Source organism: Trichogramma pretiosum, unplaced genomic scaffold, assembly GCF_000599845.2.
Source record: "Trichogramma pretiosum strain Unisexual culture from Peru unplaced genomic scaffold, Tpre_2.0 scaffold24, whole genome shotgun sequence".
Lineage (NCBI taxonomy): Eukaryota > Metazoa > Arthropoda > Insecta > Hymenoptera > Trichogrammatidae > Trichogramma > Trichogramma pretiosum.
This window is the reverse complement of record NW_019641611.1, coordinates 625047-646749: the sequence shown is the minus strand read 5'-3', so window position 1 is coordinate 646749 and position 21703 is coordinate 625047. Positions and strand designations below refer to the sequence as shown.

The window sequence follows — 21703 nt, the reverse complement described above, 5'->3', positions numbered from 1 at the left end:
CGTGCGCCGTCGTCGCATCTCAAGCGCAGGCAAAGATTTTGCACTCGCGATTCGAAATAATAAATCAAGATAAGTTTTTGCCGCACAAGCCGCCGCGCTCTTTTCTCCCTCAACAGCTCTTATCTTCCGTGCACGTGTGTAAACGCCGTACGTTGGCCTCCATAGCGAGTTTGCTCTGGGCATCGCTGTGGTCTCGTTTTATTTTTTAAATTAACACTGATTTCGAGCGTCAATTTAGCTTTTGTATTATGCGTCGCGTTGAAAATTACGAGCTCAAGTAAAAGAGAGAGAGAGAGCGAGAGAGAGAAAGAGAAAGAGAAAGAGAACGTGACGACCTCCTGCAAAGATGATTTTTACCTCGACTGTGAACTCGCGCTCGCTGGTCTATTTGCATGAAATTAATTTGCTCAGCTGTGTATAATGCATTTAGCGTTGTTTATTATTATTATGAAGTGGCTCGGGGAAATACTGTGCGTGTCGGCTTTGCTTCTTTGTTCATTTTGCAGTCTTATAATATGACTGTGCGAGCAAGCGACGTTAGTTATCTTTTTCATATGTAGCATTTTGATTGAAGCTAATTTCGAGATGACTCTTGTTTGTTTCAAAGCCCCAACTCCCCAGTGCGAGCGCGAGTACATAGTTAACCGCATCTTTTACGTCGAATTGCATTAAAGCTAATAATTGAAAAATCCAATGGCAAATACACTGTATGTGTAATTGGATGAGTGATTTTATCGTTCTCCTAGCTTGAGCGCATGTGTGTACCGAAGCTTCGTCGAGTAACAGTAATATTCAGCTGAATTCGCAAACGTACAAGATTCATTCAAAAATATTTGCATACATAGAAATTTCCTTCATAACGAGAAAATAGCAAAGTCAGCAGCGCGAGCTCGAGCTCTCCTCCTTCCCTCCGCCGACATATACTCGCGGGCATTCTTTTAAATAAAACTTGCATGCGCGCGTATTAACGCGTTTCATTCATCTGACAAATATGTCGAGAGGCCAAAGTGCACCGAGAGAGAACGTCAATTTCGATTTGCGCGAAAACTCGGTAAAATATTATTATATAGAGAAAATATTTTACTACGAAAACTCTGTACATTTCTCTGTCCGTGTAAGTGTGTGGGCTCAATGCCAACAGTGTTACGATATATAGTAGGTATACACGCGCACATAGTGAGCGCGCGCGAGAGCGTCGAAAAATGCCGAGCTTTGACAAAATGTGTCGGCGCACGAAATTGTTACTGCTCGAGTGCTCCAAAGATTCCTCCATTGCTATATCCCTTCTGTCGCTGCTGCTGCTGCTCCTACTTTTTTTCTTTTCGGATTCCTCCGCTTTTTGCACTTGGTATGTCGCGTTTCGCGACTGTAAGTCAGATCGTTGCTTTATTATTGTATAAATACGATAAACTTGAGAAAAATTCATGTGGTACCACAAGCATGGACTTTGTGTTGTGTCACGTATAACTATAAATTTTACTTTTATATCTTTTCACACTCGCTTATTCGATTGTCAAAATAAAAAAGATAATAATTTTTAATAATCCCTGATGCGGCAATCAATTTGATTTTTTCTTACCGATGTAAGGGTGTATTTACGGTTGAAATTCCGTCATAGATAAGCTTCATAAGGACACGCAACAGTAGCTTCTGAGCGAGAAATGCCTCATTATCGCGAGAGAGAGAGAGAGTAGAGTAGAGTAGAGTAGTGTTTATTCGGCTAAGGGCTCAGACTGGCCCTCTGTAGCCTGGCTCAAAAAATTACACCAACAGGCATATACATAAACAGCGCACAATAACAAAAAAAGAACAAAATACGCGTGAACAGTGAACTCGTGTCAAGAAAGTAAAACAAAACATAGAGCAAAGGAAGACAGAAAAAAAAAGAAAACTTCACAATGGTGGTCAATAAAAGTCATCCGAGCATGTGGGCGAACAGGTACGTCCTGAAGGTCTCGCCGCGGTACCGAGCCTGCAAGTCCCGAGGCAGATCATTCCAGAGCTTCGAGGTGTGTATGAAAAACGCGTTCTGCAGGCAGCTGGTGGCAGCCCAAGGGATTTTCAGCTCCAGCTGAGACCGACGGAGCGATCCAGGGGCATCACGATGGACGAAACTCAAACGTCCGGCCAGGTAGGCAGGACCTCCCCGCCTTAGTGTTGACGCCAATAAGCACAGAGCGAGGTAGTCGCGGCGTCTCCTGTACTTGAGGAGCCCGCACGCGACATAAGACGGAGTGATGTGGTCGAATCTGGATACTCCGGTGACGAAACGCAGCGCCGCATTCATGCATCTCTCCATCCTAGTGGTAAGCTCCCTAGATAAATCGGCCAAGAGCCCAGCACCATAATCCAAGTGCGGAAAAACCAGCGATTTCACTAGCATGAGTCTAGTCTCCCGCGGCAGGCAGTCACGGTGGCGACGCAGACGAGCGAGTGCGGCGAAACACCTGTTTGCCGTAGCGGTGACCTGCGCTCTCCACGACAGGGTCTCGTCCAGGACGACCCCAAGCAATTTAATGTTGTCCTGCAGGTTGATCGGCTCTCCATCAAGAATCAGCGGCGAGGTCGGCACTGAACGCATGCGCGCAATGTATCCACGGCTACCAATCCAAGCAGCCTGAGAGAGAGAGAGAGAGAGACAGAGCGGCGCGAACGGGCGAGAGACTTTCTCGCGCGCTTGGAATCCAAATTATTCTACCTTCCGAAGGCCACTTCGTGAGAGCTATATACTTCGTGCCAAAGATTTACAGCGGAACAGAAGCTCTCTAACAATGCCAATCTCTACGTATATATACGCTAGGATAGAGAGCATCGATGAAATTCAAATTGCATCAGCCCAGCAGCGGCAGCTCTACCTCTCGAGACTATACATCAACTGATTGAGACGAGATTTTTCGAAGGCAAAAAATGAGGAAATGATAAAAAATTTCGCAAAAAATCATCGCTGAAATAGTTAAATTTGGCGAGCGAAAATTTCATTGAATGTCTTATTTTCAACAACTCGCGCGCATCGATATCACTTTTTCTACTCGATTTTCACGCGCACTCGCTGCGATATCACGGAGTCACTCTCGCGGAAGCGTAAATCCATTTTCTGTCCAGAAATTTTTCCGGGCTCCCACTCCTCGATATTTCGTTCGTTGTCGATTTTCATTTTCTTGCAACCGTTTGCCTAACAAAGCATTTCGCCTGCACTTTTTTTCATTCTCGCTTTTTTTGTTCTTCTTCACTTGCAACTTCTTCGACCCCATTCACCTTCATCTTTTCCCCGGCAACAAAGAAATGGAAGAAGGGTATTATATATATATTTAAGGTAGGGTATTATAAGAAAATGGTCACCGAGGAAATGTTGAATGCAGCGACGTAATTTAATTCGTCATTGTGGAAAGCTGATGCTGCTGGCTGCGCGTGCGGCGTTTTATATACCAATCGCATGGAGCGTAAATTTTTCCTCTTTTCTTCTTCTCTTCGAAAAACGTTATTGTTTTCGTGCTTCAAATTGAAACTCGTGTTACATTTCTCCACTCATTTGATACTGTTATCGTAGTTACATTTGTTTTCGTAAAACAACTAATAAACGTAAAAAGTATACAAAGCTCATCGATACAATTCGTACACTATGTCTGCATTTAGATACGAAGTAAAAAGTTCGAGATTTGACATACCTTTGCAGTTCACTGTGAAATATATCTACTGCATGTACGGTGGATGAGTATAGTATCTTTTATTCGAGGAAAAGCCTTACGAATATTGTCCGCGCCCCGTGCGTGCGTGCTCTCCTTCGCCAACTTGCATACGTATAGTTTTGTGAATACAAAAGGTATACTCGTTCGGTCTTGTCAAAATATAATGTATGCATGTTTTTAGGGACGTTTTTTAGATATTATATGCATCAAAAAGTACACTCTCAAAGTTTTAAAAATGAATAATTATTCTTATATCTTCTTTCAAGATGAAGTTTTGGTCTTGATATTAATGACATTGTTTATTTCGAATAAAATTATTGATTTTTTGAAAGTCGGCATGACAAATGTAATTCTACTACTAATTTTCGTCTTATAATGAAAATAAGAAATCCTTTTTTATGCGACAAAAATTCGTGACCTCGTGTAATTTCGAATATAATAGCTTTGATAAGTTTGTAATTCGAGGCGCGCTCACATTTGCTTGCTGGGTGAACAATGAGACAACTGCAGTAAATAAGTCCCATAATAACCATGAATTATTTATTTTCAATTTGAATTTCTTCTGTCATCTAATGAATGCCCGTCATCAGCCATTGTAGAATCGCATAATAGGTAAGAAAATCGTGTAATTTCAAAGCAGTCAAACCAATTTTATTACTCGAACTTTAACGAAATAAAAACGAGTTTCTCACAGAATAAGACATCTGAGAAAAATCACTATAAAGACAATGAATCGCATTCGATACATAAGCTGGATTATGAGGATTTTCAACGCCTTCGGACAATTATTAATAAATAAATGCTTTGCAAGAAATATGATCCCTTTGAGTAAGGTGTGTAACACGGTTGTAGCGTGAAAGCTTCGATACTCTTGGCGTTAGCTCGAGATCGTTGAAAGCGAGGCAGCGGGCTTGCACTTTGTGAAAAAAGTCTTTAACCAGCTTCGGCTGTATCCGCCTTCAGGTTGCAAAGATCCCTTTCTCCGAGAGCTCGATTTTTTTTTACCCTACAACCCTGAGCTACCTACACCCACGCACGACATACGCAAGCCCTGATGCACAACACCGGCGTGCTGAGGGATAACTCGACTGCAAACTACTCTAGACTCTTTCCTCTCGTGCTTTCAGTCTCATATTGAGCTATCTTTTCTCAAAAAACACTCGCGAACCCTTAGTACTTTTTACCGTTACATCGTAACACAATGCCCTCCGACCTGAAGCTCCTCTTTTCTTCTAATACATGGTGCCATATTATGAAACAGCAACTATTTTGAGTTATTGCAGGTGATTGCTGAATGTCACCTTTTCGAGAATTCGTAAGCAGATAGCTCCAAGAGAGAAACTTGGCGCTATTCTAGAATATTATTATACTCTTAATGATATTGGCAGTTCTTACGATTATGAAATGTTGCACGTAAATTCGCAATTACTTTTTTCATTTCCACGTTGGCTTGCGCTTTAGCTTCTTAGCTACTCTCGTTAGGCATAAAAGACTGTGCATGATGTTGATGAAGAGAAGCTCAAAAGCCAAGTGCTGCGCGTCGTCGCCACTATAGTTCAGCGCAGTAGAGCCGCTGCGTTTAAACTTTTCAGATTAAAATAAATCGTTTTCACGTGCGCGACCAAGATGATCTCTAGCGGCGCGAGATTTAGCGCCCCGATTCTCGACGTTCTAAATATTGCGTAATTGCGGTAGGGTCAGGATTTATGCGAGTTTTGTATTGCAATACGTAAAAGAGTTTGAGCAATTTCTCCTAACGCTTGATTTATTCACTTTAATCCTATATATTACTCTTTGAAAATTTTTTAAACTTTCTTGCTTTCCAAATTTTTCTGATTTCGATTTCTAAAAAAAAATATATATATAATAAAAAATATCGTTTGCAACTAGTCCTCGAGGAAGTTGACCCTCTCGACTTTGACCTCGCTACGCTCGGGTAAAAACAACTCCTGGATAAGTCAACTGCTTCGCGCACTTGTTACAAAATATACTATATAAATATATAATATTTAAACAAAAAATTGCCTTTTTTGACGATTTCATGCGTTTTAGGCATTTTGTTACAATTTTTTACACATTTTTCAACATGCGTTTTATCATTTATTTTCATAAATTTTGACAAGGAATTAAAAAAAAAAATTTTTACCGGAACCATCGGGTTCTAGGAACTTTTTTTGTTAAAAATAGCATTTTACGGTTATAAAGTTATCGCTTTCAATTAAAAAATCTCAAAAAATTAGAGGTTGTGTATTTTGATGAAAAAAAACAAGAAAAAATTTTTTCCAGATTTTTCGAGGCTTCGTATCGTCCTAAAAAATTTGTTTCGTCAATAAAAGAGGTTTTTCGATTCAAAAGGTTCGTTCACTTTTTTGAAAAAATTTGAGGTTACTTTTTTTAATGAAATGAAAAAGTGAAAAAATTTTCGAAAATGTTATTGCATCCTACCGCTATATCTGGACTTCTGAAATTTTCAATAATTTTTCTGAAGGCTTGAAGCAATAAAAAAATCTGAAAAAATTCAAGGTTGTTTGGATTGTTAAAAAGTACCTTCATGAATTTTTTCAGATTTTTTAATTGCTTCAGGGCTTTGGAAAAAATATAGATAGAAAATGGACGTTTATAGGGGAGGAGGGGGAGGAGTCCAAAATTGTGGTTTTGGCACTTTTTTATTATGTACTACAACATACCAAAAGCACGTCAAGATCGGTGACATACGTGCGGACGAAAATTTAAAAACGTATTATTTTGACCCATATATTTTATATTATTTTATCAAAATTATTCATTTCAATATTACTGACCAAAAGTCGTTAAGTGCTATATTATTTAGGTTACTGTATTGGCTTGCAATTTAATAGTTGAAACAACAATCGAGCTGAGTCACTTTGGTCTTTGCTTTGGTTTGCAGTATAATTATTCATTTGAAACATGGGCGGTGTTATGTGGATTACTGCTTAGGTTAGCAGATGTATAAAAAAAAAAACACAAATATTCTTCAAACTCTAACATTTTTAAAATTTTTAATACAGTTTTTCCGTATAATTTTCGTATTTATGTTTGGAAGGTTTTGAATTTTGCACCCGAGCGCCATCTTGAATTTTTCTCAATAGTGGTTCTCCTTGCCGTAAAAAGGCAACAGCGAGCTTCGCTAAGCATTTGCTCGATTAAGGAGAAACAAATTATATTTTTGGCAATAATAGACATATCCAAGCAAAGAAAAAAACTCGAACTATCATTAGGCATATTGAGTATCGTGTTTCAACCCATACATTTTTTATCATAGCAAAAAGTTCCTAGGTGCGCCATAATAGGCGGTTTATTTCTACATACAAAAATACGGTACTCATTGACTTGATTTACAAAATTTTCAGAAATATTTTCATTTTTTTAATTTTTCAAATACAAACATGTTTTGATAAATTTATGTACAACAAAATTTCGTTGAAGAAAATGTTCAAAAAACTTTCCTGCACACAAACTGCCATGCAAAGTGATTCACTCTTCAGAGTTGTAAGGATTTTTTTTGTTCACGAAATTTTTTCGTACATGAAATATTTTCCTAATGAAATAAAATTTCCTTGAATAGCTAGACCCAAAATTTAATGCTCTTTCAGAATCCTGGCTTGAATTGAAAATTCAATGATTCGATAAAAAGTTATGATTGTTTAAACAAAAAATAAAAGTAAAAAATTGTGCGAAAAAACGACTTAAATAGTTTATTTCGAACTGTTGCAATAAATAACTCAAGATATAAACATGATCAAAGGTGATCATGGGTGTAGAAGTACTTTAGGAAATTTTAACAGATTTTTCCAACCACTTTTTTAAACAAATTACGTATATGAAGTAAGATAAATACGTCTATGAAGTAAAATGTTAATAAAAATGTTAATAAAAAATAATTTTTGTATATATGAGTAATACTACTCGTATTTTACAAAAACTTCTAAACCTTTGTAAAAACCTATAATTCAATCTTCGAAAAATAAAAAAATAAACATTTTCGTTTTCACGATGTAATATTTTCAGCCGCTTACGTGGCAGGGTCGTAATGTGAACTGACTCTATACACATATTATTGAAAGTAAAATACGTGGATGCTGCTACAAAAGATATAAGTAGCGCGAATTATGTACAGTAAATTAAAAAGAGTAAAATTTTCAATGAATATGATTCTATTATATTCTATAATGTCTCAACATCTAATATTGTTTAAATTTAGATATTTCATAAATATGCCTTATAATTTTCTTACTCTTCCAACATTTCTTACAATTTCTTTGAAAGAATCTAAAACCGAGCGAGCGTTAGCGAGCGAGGAATGACGCTAGTAAATATTATCGGTTGAGGCAAAGAGCAGCGATTTAAAAAAGTTTGTCTAAATATCTTATTCAGTCAGTTTTTCTTTATCGAGGCAGTCGAGTCACCACGAATCATTCAAGTTTTTGCTCACGCACTCGTGAAGTCTCTAACCTCCATCCAAGATTCAGTGTACGCCTAGTATTTAATAAAAACGAAGCTTAAAGCGAGCAATGGGGAACGCATATAAAGAGGCAAAGCGATATGCCTAGTCGGGCCATTAAGTCAAATGAGCCAATTGCGCTCGCGTATACGTACACTACTCGCAAAAGAAGGAACAATCTTTGCGACTCTGATACGACTCCGAGCTTTGCTCTGCGTACAATAAAGACAAGTACCCTTGAAACATGCAAATTCCGCGCTCAAGCAAAAGAAGGAAGCTATATAAATATTCTCTCTCATTCTCCTGAACTTATTGCACGCCGAGTTTAACGAATACTTTCGTTTTTATTTCTTTCGTGCGCTGCTGCGCTTATTATATACTCGAGTGCGTTATGTGTGTGAGGGAGAGAACGAAAGAAACTGAGAGACAAGCGGCCATTTGGGAAGGTTAGAAAACCTCTTCCTCTGACCTCTCGAACGACGCGCCACGAGCCTCGCCGTACTGTCCTGATTAACCCATTAGCGCCCAGCCGGACACTTTTTTCAACTGAACTTTAGGCAAAAATCTTTACTATTCAGAATTTTGCTAAAAATTAACGAGTTCATGTATCTAACGGGAAATTTAATGCCCTTTTCGAATATGGCTTCAAAATTAATCTTAAAATTATTGTTCAAAAGTTATAAACAATTGAACAAAAAAAAACACGATTTAAAAAAAAAAAATTGTCTTCAACTCGAATTTTAAAACAGAAACAGGCTTGATACTTAGGTCCCGAGCACATTAAAGGTGTCCATGGGATGTAAACTGAAAATCCCAATATCCATAATATCGGAATTGGACATTTTTCATAAAAAAATGGCGCTTCGTAGAAAAAAGACCGTATATGAGCTAAACCAATTTTTTTACATGACAAGGATGCATTTAGGAAAAAAAGTTATATTGAAAAAGTTCTTAGAATTGTTCAAAGAACAACCCTGAATTTTTTCAGAATTTTTGGTGAAAATTTTTGAATTTTTCGAATAATTTTGGATTTTTTGGATTTCATCATTTTCCGAAAATTCAAAAATTTTCACCAAAAATTCTGAAAAAATTCAGGGTTGTTCTTTGAACAATTCTAAGAACTTTTACAATATAACTTTTTTTCCTAAATGCATCCTTGTCATGTAAAAAAATTGGTTTAGCTCATATACGGTCTTTTTTCTACGAAGCGCCATTTTTTTATGAAAAATGTCCAATTCCGATATTATGGATATTGGGATTTTCAGTTTACATCCCATGGACACCTTTAATGTGCTCGGGACCTAAGTATCAAGCCTGTTTCTGTTTTAAAATTCGAGTTGAAGACAATTTTTTTTTTTCAATTCGTGTTTTTTTTTGTTCAATTGTTTATAACTTTTGAACAATAATTTTAAGATTAATTTTGAAGCCATATTCGAAAAGGGCATTAAATTTCCCGTTAGATACATGAACTCGTTAATTTTTAGCAAAATTCTGAATAGTAAAGATTTTTGCCTAAAGTTCAGTTGAAAAAAGTGTCCGGCTGGGCGCTAATGGGTTAAGTACCCACTGCGCCGTCTTGAAATGAAAGTCTTTCGAGCACTTGGATTTTTGCAAGATGGGTACATTTTTACAATTGCAAAAACTCGTCGCACGGAACACGCACGTGATATTGTATCAAGGGCTAAAAGTCAGTGTTTATGGGCAACTGGGTAAACTCGCGCGAGCTGGGATTATTTTGAACTGTTTGTGCTTAAAAGTTTAAGTGGATCGATTATTTTGCTTACTTTTTCGGTGCAGAGGCTTGTTTGCTTTTCTTTTTTCACTCTTTTACGTATTTTCCGATAAATCTTCCATGATATAATCCATTCTCTACGCTGTCGATGCATCGAGCAAAAAGTTCCCGCAAACGGTCGCGGCGCATTTTGTGGCAAACGCGCACAATTGAATTCATAACTTTATTTCGATAATTAAACGATGAAAATTTGACCGACGGATTCCATTAGTCGAGAAAATTGCGCTATTTACCAAAGTTAAGATGGGTTCATTCGAGCGAATCACTTTTATGAGTGGCTTAAACGATGAAATAGTCGTTTATTTAGCACACGCGCCGTTCACAATTAATGCACATGTTCGTTGGCGCGAATGAAGAGTTGAATCATACATTATACATGCGCAAATCCACTTTGAACAGCTACTACTGGAGAGGCCAGGAAGCATCACAAGTTCTCATTTCAACGTATTCATAGACACATACGCACGCAGCCAAACTTTGTCGGCGAATAAAAGTAGTTACAGTGGCAAAAAAAGCTTAACAATGCAATTAAAACTCTGTGGTAGGGAATTTGTCTCCGCGCATGAAGACATGCGCAAATTACTTTTAATTTTTTTAGGGTGTATATTTGCAACCAACAATGATTTTGCGCGAGCCTCAACTGCAGCCCGCTCAACTCTTTTTCACATTGTAACTTTTTTTTTCATATTTCAAGTACTACACAGGCTGTGCCATTGCTCACCTGGCTTCGGTGTGGGTGTGTATTGTGCTCGTACGTGAGGCCCGCGTTAGACAAAACGTGGAATGAGGAAAAAAAAGACCGCGATAAAAATTGCCAACGGAATAAAATATCGCAAGTGTTGTTTATAACCGAGCCGTGTGTGTGTGTGTGTGTGAGTATGTATGTGGGTACGGTTGGCGCAGCGGGTGCGAGAGCTTGGCTACTCCAGGCTATTGTGCACGCGCGTGACGGCTATTTTCAGCGATTCTCTCTCCGGCTGTGCCATGCGTGTAATGCATGTGAAAGACGATGAAATGTTTTTTCTACGAGATGAACACACGCGCGCTTCTTTGCATTTGTTTTTTTCTTATACGCGCCCGTCGACGCACAGGATTTTGACCGGCAAGCTTTACAAGGGCTCCCAGCCCTTATCATGTTTTTTACGCCTATTTGATGCTTTTTTGCGAGCGCTATATGGCTCGTCGTGATAAACGAACTGCGAGAGAGATTTCAAAGCACGCCGAGTTTTTATTTATTTTAGCGTACACGCGCGAACGTCGCTTGTTGCTGAAAAAAAACGAGCCATTCTAGTAATGTCACTCGTTAAACTTTCAATCGTTCATCATGCTGAATTTGCCGCATGCAAATTTTTATTATAGGTTTTTTTTATCACCTTGCGCTGCTGCGCGTGCCACGGTGTAGCTCGTGTTTATACACGAATAAAAATACATTCGGCTAATAAATATAGGAAGGCGCGGGATTTGAGATATTTTTTCCTGCACGCACGTATTTATGCTCGGCATTGCTTTTGTTTCGTCGCACGTATAAATATATATGTATATACCGTTTGTAAACTAAAACGCGTGTTTTTCGGTATTTCCATTAAGAGCAGGTGGTACAACGCGAATGCACAAAGTTCAGGTGTTTCCAACCTCGGTGACTTTGTGTGCATGTTAACGTGTCTCCTTTTTCCTCGTTCTCTCTCTCTCTCTCATTCTCTCTCCTTTTTCATTTTTGCTCCACATGTACATGTATACGCGCTTCTATTTTTGAAATAAAAAGCGTATTCGAACGCGCCCTAAAGCGAGACTAAAATTTTTGTATCAGTCAAAGTGGAAGATTGAAATTATTTGTAAATTTAATATAAAAAAAAAGATCAGAGTGCGCAAGAGTGATATTAATCCGGATAAAATATTTATGATTTAAGTGTATGCGCGCGCACGCACGAATGAGCAGAGTATTTTTGTGGTTCATCGTGTCACCTCGTAGCCGGTAAGTCTCCAGAGTAAACATCCCAGCACTCTTGATCAATTCAACCGCGAACACACAAGGGATTTAGAATTGGAGAAACAGTAAATACCAGCAGCAGCTTCAGTTGCACAACGAACTGTTTGTTTTAGTTTGCATCTGTGTAGTGGTTTTGAAATACAAAGGGGTAAAATCACCTTCTCCTCTCGCGCGCGACGGTTGAAAAAAGTTTTTCACCCCAATTCAACCAGCTCGCCCTATGAAGGACACTGCGAGTAATTAAAAACTGCCGACATTAGCAGCTGTGTGCGCGAAATACATTTTAATTAATATTCCTTTTTGCATTATAATTTTTCGAGAATGTTAATTTTCTAGTCTTGACTCGATGGTTTTAAAAAACTCGATTTTCGCGGCACAACCATTGATTCGAAACTGCGAATAAATGCAATATCTCAAGTTTACGCTTTACCCATTTGGCTTAAGAAGCTCTCCCAGCACTAGCATTGACCACGCTCTCTCTCTCTCTCTCTCTCTCTCTGCGAGAGCTTGAATAATGAAAAAGCGTCGCGGTGTGTCGACGGGAAAAACCTTTAATTTCTCAAGTCTACGCATTGATACTGCGGCAATGGTGGCTGTGGCGATGAGAAAAGAAAACGCGTGCATTATTCAAGCCCAGCCGAGCTATATACACACGTCGACGGTCTCGCGCGTGATTTATTATTCAGTCTGCCGAGAGGGAGAGAGAGAGAGAGAGAGAGAGAGCTGCCGCGCACGTATATGAAGGCTTTGCTGCGCGCACGATACAAGGTGACATCGATCGGCCGAAAAGCCCGCGACTGCTGCTGCAGCCGTTTTTCAAAGACTCGACTCGAGCGCGTCGTTTTAGTAGTAGTAGCAGCAGCAGCAGCTGTTGACCGATTAAACGAGATATTTGTACGCAGATCTGGCGCAGTCTTTTGTACAAATTATTGGACTCACCGCTCTCATTTACCTGCGCAAATGCGGGAATGGGAAATGTGTGCGCGCGCGCCCGAGTTCGTTGTTCTTTACTTTCGACAAAGACTCGGGCTCCAATTATCGAACGAGCCCAGTAGCACCAGTGAATTGACAATGCAAGGCGCTTTTGCTTTTCGAGCCTTTTCGCCCGGCTGCCGAACAGCTAAATTCACGTGAAGAACGCGCAAAATACGTGCGCCACATTCAGGGCTATATAGCAAAAACCAAACAAAAAGACGCTGCTATATGTGTATATGGCGAGTGTGTACACGCGCCTGCAGACTCTGTTTTAGTTTTACCCGGTTCCTGCGATACAGATCGGCCATAAACATGGCTTCGTCGGTCTCGCTCGCGTGATTCGCGCATTTTTCACCCCAGGCCGCTGCCTGCGTCCTAGACGCAATGCGCCGCTTTTTCCATTAGGGATATGGAGTGCATGGGTGTACCAAACAGCCAGAGGCCGAAACTTAACTTCAAGTCCTCGCTTTCTTGCAGCGTGGCTACAACTTCTACCCTGCAAACTTTCCTAGTCCACTGTGGAATGATATTTTTTTGTCTATTGGGCGTCGAACTTTGGACATATATATAGACTAACAAAATGGCCGCGTACACTCGGGGATTAACATGCATTTAAATGGGACAGTGAGATGTTTAAAAGTATTCAGATGCAGCTTTCGTCTATCCCATTTAAACTCATACGTCAATGCCCGAGTGTTTGTCGCTATATTGGTTATATCAAAATTTGATGCTCAATTGATTCTTCGTTAAAGTTTTCCACGCGCTGTGCAGCCTCTTTGTCTGAATACGTGCCTACTCGTCTCTTTCTTCTTTTTTATCTATGCTGCCTTTTTATCTAGCCTTGCTCATCGTCATTCGAGGTGCAGATACAGTACTACTGCTATGTGCACACGTTTTCTTTAATCTAGAGCCTTTACCAGAATCTTTACCTTTTGATTATGCGCGTCCTTGTCTCTTTTCCACTGCTTGCTCATTTGAATCTTTTCTTTTAACCACGCCGTGCATACGTATTGCGCTTCAACTTTCTGGTTAATTAAACATACAAAAATAAGGATTTCAGCTAGACGCTCGGCTGCTTAGACGTGGATTTTATTACTAAAAGAGTCGACTTTGTTGCGCCAACGGAATGATACTGTACTCGCTGAAAGATCAACGCGAGGCCTTAGAAGCATTACAAAGTTATCCATACGTCGAGAAGCAGTAGCAGCATACACAGCATTGTCATCGTGGCTATAAAAGAAAAACTCGAGCTATCTTATCTCCGACTCATACCCCTATCTGGGATGCGCCGCTTCGTCGTCTATATCCGTGTGCGTGTGCATCTATGTGTGGCTGCGTGGCTGTGCGCATGTATATAAACAACGGAAAGAGCCGTAAACAACGTCTTGAACTAACTCGTAAAATTTTGCACTCAGTCCTGTGAACAACGACAAACTCATTCCCGGCGCGTAATCCTGAAAAATATCCCAGGCTCCATTTCATTTTTCTTTAGCGCCCTCGCTCGCGCGCGGCTACCAGCTATCTTCTTTTTTCCCCTCCCTTTCTCCTCTGTCCCTCGACCTTTTGTCAACGCAAAAGCGAATTATAAATGTTTCAACGGATTATCTCGCGGAGGAAAGAATTTTTTAATAGTCGAGGTATATAACGCCCGTTGCACTTAATCTCAGGCCGGCTGGCAAAGTCGAGCTTGAAAAATTAAAGATATACAGCTTATTTATATAGAGATGTATTTGTATAAGCATGTATCCGTATAAGGTTGCAGCATCGACCGCTACTAGCTTTCCTCATTGTAATGTATGCATTATACGATGATACGCTTTTGGCCTACGTATATATCCACGTGCGAGCTATAAGGGCGAGTAAACGAGTGGCATGGCTGAGCATAGTGACGAAACTTTAAAGCTCATTATGCATTAAACGACTTTTTTTGACCCGAAATGAGCTCCTATAAGCAGTTAATTATAACGCGCTCTACTGTATACTTGTGGCTTCAGACTTGGCTACATTATTATATCGACTAGCGGATCCTTTTTTGCGATTAATTTGTGGATATTTTACGCTACGTTTGTTTTGTCCCGGAAAAAAAATTAATTTTCCGCGAGCTCTGCTACGAGGTATTTTAATGCCGAGGAAAAAAGTATATAATACATCTGAACGCGTTCAACTCAAAAATGAATAATATTTGTTCACGAGCACTTCAAACGGAATTTAATCTTCTCTAACTAAATAGATTTACCCGTAAATAATTTTTCTGTAACGGCAATTTTTCAGCTAATAAAACACGCTAATGCCGGAGAGTATGAGTGGCATATCTGTTAACTAAATATGTTACTTTTCTGCCTCTCTCTCTCTCTCTCTCTCTCCATCCCTTTTTTTTAGCAGTGGCGGTAGTAGTAGAGCAGTAGCGAGTTGGGAGAGGAAAAGCTTTGACTACACACAAAAAGAGCTGCGTGGGCAAAGTGGTAATCTAGCTTGATTTTTCCTTCTCTTTTGGCCGCTCGTCCCCTCTCCCCCTTCCCTCCCTCTCTCTCTCTCGCTCTTCTATGCTCTCTTTACCATCCCCGCGTTGCCTGCACATATTTGCGCGCCTCGTGACGTTATGTAGCGATGACTTGCTACTGTGCCATTTGGCTGCACTGCCGAGTTTACTTTTCCTGCGCTATGCGCTACTGTGCATTTCGATGGTCACTATATATACATAGGTAGGTATAGCTTGTACGGCACGAACCGCCACGTTTGCATCCGCTACCTTTTCATTTGAACCTTTCATTTCGCTGAGCTTGAGCCCTACCCGCAGCCGCTACAAAATAGAAGCCTATAGGCCGGCCGCTGCCACCGCCAATGCCAGCTTCTACTCATATATATAGTTAGGACGTCGTATAAATACACACGCTCCACTCGTGGAACTATGCAAAAAACCATGGTATTGTGGCAAAAAGGGGAAATATCATGGATATTCGTAAGTACACAGTGTGAAAAAGCTGCGACTCGAGACTAGATTAAAAAGTCAGTTGGTCTGCTCTAAATTCAAAGCGGCGAAATATCGACGGGAAGACGAAATTCATATGGTTATGTGTACTTATCTTTCCGCATATGAATCATACAAGTCATGCAAGTCATATGCAAGTAAAAAATACGAATTTGAAGAACCAACCAGATGAATAAAATAGATATGGTTTGGCAGCAAGTAAAATCTTGGATTTCTTTCGTACAAAAAAAAGTACTTATAAGCGGGCAGTGTGTTTCATGTATATATGGCTAAATTGGAAAGTAATAGGTTCAACGCAAGCTGGAATGCGAAGCAATCGGATTTTTCTGTCGTGTGTAGTACTGGTGGAATTCGAGTAGTGCGCGCACACAAGTATATATCTATAGAAACGAAAAGCCGAGTATGTGGGCAGACAAGCGAAGTAAGAAAAAACGATGAAGCTTTATTCGAGCTGTAACTACAGAGAGCGAGCCGTTGACAAAGAATTTTTCCTCTGACCAAGCTATATAGCTGCGCACACACACAAGTCGACAAATCGCGTTACCCCACAGGTAAAAATGTCGAATTGTTGGCACTGTCCAAACTCTGCACGTCAGAACTATACACGCCTATACAGAAACAGTAAATAAACAACAGTTTCTGTATAGGCACGGACATTTCTGATATGTGGAGCTCGGACGGTGTCGAATTGTTGCTCTCGCCTGTTTATACACAGCCGAAAATCCGAAATGAAACGACTTGTCTAGATGCCGAGAAAAAGATCGAATAAATAGACCGAGTAGATTTTCCCAGCGACGGAAAGGTTCTTTATGGAATAAAATAGGAATGACTGCATGAGCCATTGTGTGCATGCCTCGGCTCCGCGTGTACATACTTTCGCAATACTGCCTTTTGAGAGAGGCCAAAGTCCTGCGGAAACAAAAGTTTCCGATTGCAGAACGAAATTGATGGCCTTCCGCTCCTAACCTGCATACGCGCGATTTGTCTCTGGGACTCGATTTTCTATCGAAAATTAATCGTAAACGTGGCCGCCCGCACTAATGAGTAGGTTCTAATCGCAACGCAGGGAATCGATTCTGTCCATGGAGTCCGAGTTCTGGGTTAAAATTCACTCACGCATCGATCGATTACTATAAAGTATCGATTATTTCGCTGAAACGATTAGGTGGACAGAACTGACCACGCATATATTCAAATACAATATAGTATCCCGACTGTAAAACAATATTCTGCCAGTGGAATAGCCTTTTTCCATTATTATGTACGTCTATACCTAGATTTTTCATGATAATCTACTGCGCGTAACTGTCCTGCGTTTCTTTGTTATATGTTTTTGCGGGTGCCATTGAGATCATATGTCGTGATTACTTGACCACAGTTTTTAATCGTTATCTGTTGTGTGTGCATGTAAAAGAATTGTAATATAGTGCAGTTCCTATAGACTGATATCTTGTTTTGAAGAATATTTGATATTTTTAAAATTGGAACGAAGATTATAAGTTATTTCCAGACGTTTATTAAGAACACCACTTGTTTCAATCAATATAACAAGATTCTTTTTTTTTGTTCAATGATTGATTGTTGCTGGTAATTTAAGTATCTAAAGTTAAATCCATTTAGCATGACGAAAAAATTTTAGGTAGCTATAAAGCCATTAGCTAGTCAGTAAAAATCCAATTTAGCAAATGACTCGAGAAACGAAAGATGAGCACACAATGGCGATTGAAGAGCTTGTAGCAAGAAAAAGATACACGCTTGACATCGAGTGAAAGCTTTGATCGGTGAAAGCACTTGTGGTAGAGCGCGCCGAGCAGCCCCATGTGGGTTGATTGCGTAGGTCGCAACGTGGTTTCGTTCCCTTACACGCTACGCGTTCGACAGTTTGATCCTAATCTTTCATTGTGTTGTCACAGCGCAAAGTTGCGATCACTACGAATTATTATATGATCAAACATCGGGCAGCAAAGGGACATTTTTTTTTCTTTACAAGCTGCGCGCAGTTGAGCAGTCGCACGAGCGCAATAAGATGGTGTATAGAGAGAGAGAGAGAGAGAGAGAGAGAAAAAGCCTCGCTTTTCTCCGAGAGAAAAGGTAAATTGTTAGAAAGTAGTTAGAGAATACGACTTTGGCCGTAAAAAACTTTTAAGGGCACAAATGTTGCACAACTTTATGTTATTGCGAAACGAGCTTCATTATGACTCGTTGAGTTGGATAATGCAATGTACTTTGCTCGGATCACTTATACACGTTGAGGTGTAAATCTTTGTCAATTACACTGAGTGCACATCGGAGAATACTTGTTTGCTTCGCTGTAAATATTTTTCTATAATGATTTTCTCTCACTCTCGCGCTCACAATTTAATAACGCATTAAGGTAGAGAGATAAATTTGAAAAAAATTACTTGATACACGAGTGCGCAGTGGCAAGTCTACCTCCCTGAAATTTATCGAAAAGCTAATCATTATATGTAAGCTAAAAATAACGCCTAAATGAGAAATATGTATTTTTACAGATGCACAGAAGGCTGCTATTCTTCTGCTGTTGGCTGCTGTTCCTCGATCTCTGCCGCACAGTCAATCCAGGTAATGAAACATGCTTCATTTCATGATGAACGTGGCCCTCTCTATATTGTATGTTATTTTTTTATCTTCGTCCGAGAGGCCGTTAAGCAGTGCGCGCGCAAAAAAAAGTGTAAACGAAATGAATAGCGCGGGCGAAAAAGGGCGATGCCTTTCCACGTCAATGGATAACGCTGAAATCTTCTTGCCTTGAGCTTTCACTCTTTTTTTCCTCTCTCACTCTCTCCCTCTTCCTCTCAGTTTTCATAGTGGAGAGCTACAAGTCAAATACGAAACGCGCGAAATCAAAGGCTGACACGCGAAGCGCGCACTCTTTTAATTCATGCTCCAAGCTTTTTCACACTCGCTTTTTTTTCTACGCGTGCACTGCGAGTACGTAAAAAAGCAAGATAAAGAAAGAGAAAGCTCGTAAACAGAATAATTCAAATGCGTTTAGTGGATTATCGAGTCTCTCGCGATACACACAATTCTACTAGATCCTCCGAGCATTTAGTTTTTCAACGCGCAAACTTTTGACGTGTTTATTTTAGCAGACTTTTAAGTCACAAAAATTCTTTTTCATATTTACACAACATCCCGAAATAGCCCGGACGAAAACTTGGAAATCACACGCATATCCTCTAATTAATAACGTAGAACAAACCGCACGCAGTAGTGGCGTAGTAGCGTGTGCAGAGCAGTTTCGCGTAAGCCCACCGCACAAAGGAAGTCGGTGACTTTTGTAGCGCTGCATCTGCGCATTGCTCCCGCGCTTCAACAAAAGTAGAAACTCATGCATTAAAGTTACGCGCGGACGAGGAACGAGCGTCGAAAAAAAAAGTTGGATTTCAAAGTTAGCACGCAATACTTGGGTAATCTCGTAGAGCTCGACTCAAAGTCTCTTTCGCATTTCCTTCGTTTCGAACGCTTCAACGAACGAAATTATGATAGATTTCAAAATATGCTCGAGCAACATGTATTTAATTAAAGTATACACGAGCTTCGTGTATTACAATAGTGAAAGCATGCACTGCCTTATAAGCTTTAAAACAATTTAGCAGACACCCTCCGCTCTTTTAGTTTCTTGAGAATATACCCTTACATACGTATAATATACGAGGCAAGACTCGCGCGCGCGACTGCAGCAGCAAGAGCTCGATTTAATCTCGGTAAATAGCCAACTTCTATAGAGGAGAAGGCAAGTAAGAGGTATGGAGCGTAGTGAGAGAGAGAGATCGCTCCGTACGCCTCGCGCTATATAATACATGTAGTACCGAAGTTGCGCGTTTGCTTTCGCGGTCTTGCGGACGCTATATTTACACAGACACGCGTACTGCATGGAGGCGCGTGGAGCAGCCGAGGCAAGCCGAGGGTAGTGCTGCAGCAAGTGAGCCAAGTCGAACGAGAAGAAGCCATTGTACAAGTACTCTAGCGCGAAGAATTGAGTTGCTCGCGCAGTTCCTTGTTTGATGCTTCACGGTTGTGAATCTTGCCTCGAAAATGCGCGACGCTACGAGCACAGCTCGATATGCTACGCTACGGCGGGATGCATCATCATCATCATCATCATGTTGTGTATACAAGATAACTTTTCCTATCGATATATTACCGTCGGGATTGCCCAAGTCTTTATACCTTCGGAATGTTTTTCTCGTTAACTTGCTTGAAGTATATAGTAGTGTACAGGCGAGGCTTTGGAAATTTTTACTAATTGTGCTTACACATACACACACATTGATGCTTCAAAGGCTTTTGCTCTGCATCTTTGAACTTTGATGCATGCTCGGGTATAGGACAAAACTCGTTGGAAGTAAAAATCTTAATAAAGCGAGTACGGCATAAAGTCAACAGAACTTACGATGGTATGCATCATATCCATTGTGCATCATTATCATGCGGGCGAGTTCAGGAGACCAGTACTGCTACCGAAAACTATGCCAAAAGTTCTTTTCCAAGTTTAGCGGTGTGAAATCGCATCAATCACCAAACTTCAGGGCCTATAGTGGTACAAAAAATAAAAAGAAAAAAAAACGCGCGCGCGCGACAACTTTGTTCTTTTTTTCAAACTATAACGTCGTCGTTCGTCCCCGGGCAAGTTACAGCAAAGAAAACTAAGTGCTCGTGCTTCGCCATTGGATAAAGTAATGCGCTGTTATACATTCAAAGCCGCTTCGATCTCGTTATCAAAGTGATATCGAATCCTTCCGAAAGAAGTAATCATCCAATCGAGCCTTGGCGGCGACTCAAGGACTAAAGTTCGAGTACTATCGGTCAGTGCGTGGGATTTCGATTAAGCTGAGGGAGACTCGAATTCGATTGCGAAGCCAACGCTGATCCAAATACAACGTTGCATGAGTTCGAGAAGCCACAAGTAGAGCTTTAAGCTTTCGGATGTATGTAGGTAACGTCGATAACTGCTGAAATAGTAGCGCTGCGCAGCACTAAAACCTCCGGAAGGATATGGTGATTCTGAAAGAAAACTTCAACATCGATCGTCGCCCTACACTTTCCGTTTCCAAGTGTATGCATGTATTGAAAACATGGAGCAGTTATTCTTGAAAGTTTCTAGCCCACGGCATACAATGACATCGCGTCAGTCGCAGATGCAATCCTACTTTCATGCACATACGCTCCAACACTTCCATGTGACACTTCTATATATGCGCTTCATGGTTGCTTCGTTCTTCTTACATCGCAATGCAGAAAAAAGTGATTGCATGTCTTGATTCATAATAGCATAAATGTATTGCTACTACTTGTCGGCAATATGACATTCATTGAATAAACTAAAGTAACGTGATTCCTTATGAGATGAGATTTTGTTAAATGGCTAAAAACTCTAGTAGTAATATTTATTGATCATATTCAATTGATACTTGTGAGACAGTGAACTCTATCTCACAAAATTTATGAACGAATATGTTAGGAGTTAATATTTAGTTACTTGCTATTTTCATTTTTGCTTCTCTAATCTTGGAGCTCGTTTAAATTTCAACGACCAAGAACTTTTATGCAGATCATGAGAAACATTGTAGGTGGATTTACTCGTGCCACAGTATTAGAGCTTATATCTTGTATTTTATCTCTTACTTATGTTTCTATTCGATTCAGCATATTCTGCTGTTATTTACATTTTTCTCCTGCATTTTTATACATAGCTTGGCTTTATTCTCGGACTTTGATATCGTCAGCTTTCAGCAATATTTTTGTATACATAATAAAAAAATGCATCGTATGAAACTTTTCAACTATG

At 40.0% G+C, this 21703-nt stretch overlaps 1 protein-coding gene across 3 annotated transcripts in view; it reads left to right on the top strand.

Annotated features, from left to right (window-relative positions):
• The window catches only part of LOC106648136 (suppressor of lurcher protein 1), a 168035-nt gene that overhangs the window by 52098 nt on the left and 94234 nt on the right, over positions 1–21703 (top strand). For all 3 annotated transcript variants that reach the window (XR_002763443.1, XM_023458605.1, XM_023458606.1), the window contains one exon: positions 18405–18474. Coding sequence is in view for 2 of the 3 variants with exons in the window: in XM_023458605.1 (XP_023314373.1) it covers positions 18405–18474 (70 nt within the window). In the remaining variant the exon portion in view is untranslated. The remainder of the gene's footprint in view (positions 1–18404; positions 18475–21703) is intronic.